Below are 5,843 nucleotides of genomic sequence, written 5' to 3' on the forward strand. Positions count from 1 at the left end.
CTGTTTGCAATGGCAAGCTATCACTATAGGAGTGGGTGGGTCAGGGGCGTGCGGTGTCCTGGTCCTGCTGTCAGTCTTTGGGGATCTGCAGGGAAGCTTGGGACCAGGGGCAGTTTGCAAAGAACCAGCCTAGAACAAGGTGAGCTGCGCTGTCTCTTGCTGCCATAGGGAGCAGCCTCCTTTGTCTCCTTATCTGTGCTTCTTGTGGGTGATCATTCTTGATTCCCAGAAACAAAGTCACCTTACGCTGCAGCCTTGCAGCAGGAGCATTTCAGGTTTTTCTCCCACTGCTCTGGAGGTGCCACAAACATCCCAGCCGCAAAGGCGTCAGAGCACTCTGAGCAAAAGAGCGGCTACTCCAGCAGTCTGGTAAACAGCTCCGAGGTTCCACCCATCCCTGTCAGACTGGATCATGCGTGTGCAATGCCTCTTCTGATCTCATTTCAGCCTGTCTGTGACAAATACCCTGGCTGGAGATTTGGCTGCATCAGAGACCTCAGCACCGATTTACTGCTTCCCGATCACCATGAAGGCTTCTCTTGCCGTCTGCATCCTCGCTGCTCTCCTGGCAGTGGGTGAGTCAGGCTCTGTTCCTACAGGGGCTGATTTCCTGACTTCTCCAACATAATTAACATAACTGATCATCAGCAACAGAATAATGGAGGCCAGTTGGGAGTGTCTAAATGACAACATCAGAGGAGGACAGCGCTGGAAGTCACAAAGTCCCTGTGACAATGAGAGAAACTGTTCGGGAAATGGGAGGAAATATTTATTCTTTAAATCCGGAGAAACGTGTCCTGACTGGGTGCATTTCAGAGCTGGCCAGAAACCAAGGAGATTTCTGAAGGGGGTTTCCACACAGCTTTGTCTGAAAGGAAACAGATCTGATTTCAGTAGCACGACCTCAAGACAACATAAAAAACATTTCTAGCTGATTCCCAGCTGGAGTCAGTTAAATTCAGGAATGGAAGGGGGCAAGGAAGGGACAAATCTAGACACATCATGTTCTCTCTCCTCCTCCAGGGTCCTGTCTGCAGTGTGAGGTTTGCTTTGCACAAGGAAACAGCTGCACAAGCAGCATGCAGACCTGTGTCCCCGGGCAAGACACTTGTGTCATCGTTCTTATGGAAATCATGCTGGGTAAGTGAGGTGGATCCTAATCAGCACGGGTCCAAGAACAGGAAGGGGGAGCCAGGACTCCTGGGTTCAATGCCAGACCCCGTGGGCTCACTGCCCAAGGGAGCCTTAGGCTCAGCCGGGCAAGCAGTGGTTCTCAAACGAAAGACCTAGGCGGCCCCAGCAGATTCCCAGGGGCTGCAGTTTTGGCAGTTCAAATACTATTTTGGTGAGAGTCTAGCCAGGGCGTTATTAGAAGTGCCATGTCAGTAAAGGAAGACACCCTTCGCATGCCAAGAAGACGTGCTTGGAAGAACACCGCCAAAAGTGAGACGGTTGTAACCAAATGTATGAACTTCCCCACTTTCTTGTAAGAAAGTTTCTGGTACTTTTTTTGGTTGCAAAGTGGTCGCTCTGATCAGGGAACCGTTTTTTATTTCAGTCACCGTGGAGGGGAGAGGAGAGAACTCGAGCCTCCTGTAGACAGAAAAACCGCCCTAGTGCACCCACCTGGCTGCTCCGGGGGGCAGAGCGGGTGCCGTGACAGGGAGCTTGGGGAAGGGTTTGTGGGACCCTAAAAGTGGCAGCGACTGCACATGAAGCCTCTGGTGGCTGCACGTATCCACCGCAGCCGTGCTTGAGACTCAGTCCAGGTGATGAGCCGGACAGCTGAGTCGACTGCCCAGCCCCTGGGTCAGGGGCCCGGGCTCCCTGTACGGTGCATGGGGAGAGGGAGGCGCCTGAGGAAGGGGGCCACAAAAGCCAGCATGCCGAGCAGACAGCAGCCTTGGGTAGCCAATAGGAAACAGGGACGAGAGGGGTGTGGCCTAAACCCCGCCTCTAACCCGGAGTTTGGCCTAAGTCACGGCTGCACAGAGGCACCCAGCTCTGCTTGGGGTCCACAGCCGGGAACCCTCGCCGGGCGTCTGACCTGGGTCAGCCCTGCCTTGGAATAGGTGGTGGTGGAGGAGGGGCTGCCTTGAGACTCCAGCAGCTGGGCACACAGCTGGGCCATGGGGGAGCCAAGTTCAAATCCCCACTCGTCCCGAATCGGGGTGGGGACTTCCGCCCCAACTTCTCCCCTCCTATGGTTGTGCCTGGCCCCCGGCCCCCCAGTGGGTCTCTCTCAGTCTCTCCACGTTGTATGAAATAGTTGAACATTCCCTGGAACCTGATTCTCCCCCGTCCATGGGAAGCAACCAACCCCCTGGGATCTTGGGTAAACAGAGGTAACCCCACCACCCACTCCAGCCCTGGCTGTGCTTTGTGCCCGGCCTGATCTGCTTGGTTCGCTGGGTGATTGTCCAGGATCTAGCCAGGCAGGTGATATCGGCAGGAGACACCAGGTTTGTGAATCCTGCCGTGGCTAAGGGGTGGCTGGACGCACGGCGTGGGGATTTTGGTGGCCCTGCCCAAACCCACTGGTGAAAATTTGGTCAACTAAAGACCTTTATGGGCAGGAGATTCGGGTCCTCCAGGGGAGGCAGCAGCTGAGTGAGGAGCTGGAGGATATAAATGATGGATTTAGGTGACAAAATCACTTTGTTTACGCTTGTGGGACCTCGGATGAGTCACTTCCCCCCCCTCCGTGCCTCAGTTTCCACATGGGTAGAGGGAGGATAATGGCACAGCGCGTCGTTTTGAACATGGTGCCAAAGGGGTGTGGGAGGAAGGGGAATAAGTCTCTGTCTTCTCCTCCTGTGCAGCGGGGTGAAGACCCAGACCACTGTCAAGGCCTGTGCGACATCCAGCGAATGTAAAATCGGCCCCATCTCTGTGAATTTTGGGAAGGGAATGACAATGAAGATGAGCTCTGCCTGCTGCGTGGGAGAGGCCTGCAAAACAACCACGGTTACAGGTACATCTCCCCATCTCCGCCTCTCCTCCCCCACCCCCGCACCTCCAGCTGCCTGGCACCTCCCCCACGTTAACATCCTTGGACTGGTCCTCCCGCCCTGCAGGGGGCACCCCATGGAACCACACTCAGCCCCTGGCTGGGAGGAGTCTAGTGGGCGGGGCTCTAGGAGCCCCCAGGTGTGAACCCAGCTGCCCCCACCTGGAGCAGGATCCAGGCTCCCTGCTGCAAACCTCCCCGCTGCCCCCGGAGCTACAGCTCCCCCTGCAGGGTGCACCAGGGCAGAGCTGTGCAGCCCCCAGCTGCTCTCCCGGCACCGATGCCTGCCGGGGCTCGTCCCCCGGAGCTGACCTCGTTTGCTCTGCTTCCTCCCAGTGCCCCCGGCTGACACCAAAACCAATGGACGAAACTGCCCTGGCTGCTACACTATGCCCTCTGGGCAGTGCCGGGAGGAGACCGTAGATTGTATGGGAGCCGAGACCCACTGTATCGACGCCACCATGACCGTACAATCCGGTAACTTCTCTTCATTTCTTCTGGGGTTATTTTTCCTTTGATGTTCCCCCCATAGAGCAGAAGCGAGATGCTGGGTGGGGTCTGTGTGGTAAAGGCATCGGCTGCAGATCAGGACACCTGGGTTCTGTTCCCAGCGCTGACCTCCTGGGTCACCCTGGGCCAGTGTCTTCCTCTCCCTGGGCCTCTAGACCTGCTGCCATCCGCTGCCTGTGTGTGGTTCAGTCTGTAACTCTTGAGGGTAGAGCAGTGGTCCCTAAACTTTTTACTTGGCCCCCCCTTACCTATGTCCATGCCCCCTTTGGTCGGGACCAGGGCCACGGTCGGGGCCAGGATGGCAGCTGTGGTTGGGGCTGCAGCTGGGAATAAGGCAGCATTGGGGGTCTGGGGCCGATGCTGTTGCCCTAGGGTCGAGAGCCGGAGCTGAGGCCGGGGCTGCAGCTGGGGGCGGGTCTGGGGCCTGGAGCATTGTCAGAAGCGGTACAGCAGCCGGGCCACGGTCAGGGCCAGAGGGTGAGGCTGGGACCGAGGGCGGGGCCAGGAACGGAGGCGTGGCCCTGTCGGGAGCCAGGGGCTGAGGTCAGGGGCAAGTCTGGGGCCGGGAGCGGTGGGAGGTGGAAGCAGAAAAGGAACCGAGGCTGAGAGCAGGGCTGGAGCTGGAGCCGAGTGGGGCCGAGGGGGGCAGAGTGGCACTCCCTCCCCACCCCCAAACATTCCGCCGTGCCCCCCGAGGGTGCACCCCACAGTTTGGGGACCTGTGTGGTAGGGACTGGCTGAGTCCTGGATCTAGTGGCATACCGTGGGGCTCTGGCGCCCAGTGCTTCCATTTGCACCCCCCATCAAGCCCCCACACGAAGCCGGCTCACAGCAGCAGCAGCAGCCAGACTCGGCCTCGACTCCAGGTCTCTGCCCTGCCAGAGCCCGACCCACCCTGCCTGCGCCGCCAGCGGGAGACCAGCACAGGAGTGCGCGCCTCTCGCCCGGGGCCGGCACTTTGGTGTGGGTGGGAAGGGAGGCGTGTGCTTTGCAGAGCCTGCTGCTTTGCTCCACCTCTCCCAGCCAGCCCGGCAGCCCCGCTCCCTCCAGGTTCGCTCACATGAAGGGCCTGGCCGGCGCCCCCCGAGGCCAGCGCCCATGGGCCATGGCTCCTCCCATCCCCCGTCGGTCTACCACTGCCTGGATCCCTGGACAGACCTTGGCTGCGATCAGGGTCCCCTCTTCTGCCAGCTGTTAAAAGACTCCTAGAGATACAGTCCCTGCCGCCACAGAGACTGCAATCTGAACAGGCAAAAAAGGATTTTTCTCCGCATTTGAAAGATTGGGAAACTGAGGCACAGAGCTGTGCTGTGACTTGCCTAAAGCCACACAGCAAGGATGTGGCAAGGTTGGGAATTGACACTCGTTTGGCAGAGTCCCATCATGGTGCCTTAACTCACTAGGAAGCCACTCTTCTTAGCGATCCCACCGCTCCCACCAGCACTGAGCTGCTGCTTTGCTAGCTGAATGGTGGGGATAACACGGCCTGATCCAGTCCGGGTGTCACTGGTGGGCTCCGGATCGGGGCTGCAATGTCTTGTGCATATGTGTCAGCGGAGGAGAAAGGGGGGACCATCCAGGCCCAGACAGGTTGGGAGGAGCAGAGCAGATGGGGAGATGTAGGGCACCTCGGAGGGGCCGTGAAGAGGGGGTGACCGTTATGTCCTCGTCTAGCTTGAGGAGAGGAGTTGCTCCCTGACAATCACTTGCTTCCCCCCCAAACACGCAGGTGGAAATCCAGCGCAGGTCGTCATGAAGGGCTGCACTTCTGAGTCTGTCTGTGCCGAGTTAAAAGCGGGTTCTAGTGCCTTCGCAGAGATTGGTGCAAACCTAACCGTGGGCCAATGCAGAGCGGCCTCTGGCGCAGGGGGCGTGGCTCCAGGAGCAGCCGGGCTCCTCCTCCCAACCCTCGCTGGGCTCCTCCTACTGAAGCTTCTCTTCTGATTCCCCACCACACGCAATGGCGACATTGCCCTCAAGTACACCCCACAGCCTGTGTCAGCTGCTCTCCCCCACTAGGGATTCTCAGCTCCTGGACGGATTCACCTCCCCGTTACGGTGTTGCACTGAATAAATCAAACTGGAGACCAAATTCTTTGGAATTTTATTTATTTAGTTATAACAACAGGGAAAAAATGAATTCCCGTGGGTGGTGCCGTCAAGAAGCCAGTTAAGAATAGAAGCGCGGCTGCACTGGGTCAGGTGAACGGTGCAGCTATCCCAGTGTCCTGTCTCTGACAGTGGCACAACCAGAACACGGTGCACAGAACACAACAAGTTTGGAGAGACCCACCCTGGGCTTCCCCTCTCAGCTTTTGGCAGT

At 58.1% G+C, this 5,843-nt stretch overlaps 1 protein-coding gene across 1 annotated transcript; it reads left to right on the plus strand.

The window, feature by feature from the left end:
• Positions 1-526: 526 nt before the first annotated feature.
• On the plus strand, positions 527-5,499 carry LOC137148645 (phospholipase A2 inhibitor gamma subunit B-like). The gene is made up of 5 exons (XM_067541565.1): positions 527-575; positions 1,024-1,144; positions 2,823-2,974; positions 3,347-3,487; positions 5,250-5,499. The coding sequence occupies exons 1-5, from the start codon at positions 527-529 to the stop codon at positions 5,462-5,464; spliced, it is 678 nt and encodes a 225-aa protein (XP_067397666.1). The 3' UTR covers positions 5,465-5,499.
• Positions 5,500-5,843: the final 344 nt, after the last annotated feature.

The sequence above is a fragment of the Emydura macquarii genome, unplaced genomic scaffold, assembly GCF_026122565.2.
Source record: "Emydura macquarii macquarii isolate MOO-44397 ecotype Brisbane River unplaced genomic scaffold, CSIRO-AGI_Emac_v2 contig_676, whole genome shotgun sequence".
NCBI lineage: Eukaryota > Metazoa > Chordata > Testudines > Chelidae > Emydura > Emydura macquarii.

Bases quoted from the DNA above. Each gene is read 5' to 3' on its own strand.
- LOC137148645 (XM_067541565.1), top strand. From the start codon at position 527: ATGAAGGCTTCTCTTGCCGTCTGCATCCTCGCTGCTCTCCTGGCAGTG. The intron at 1,145-2,822 runs GTGAGGTGGATC...CCTCCTGTGCAG, and splicing joins ATGGAAATCATGCTGGGTAA to CGGGGTGAAGACCCAGACCA. The intron at 3,488-5,249 runs GTAACTTCTCTT...CCAAACACGCAG, and splicing joins CACCATGACCGTACAATCCG to GTGGAAATCCAGCGCAGGTC.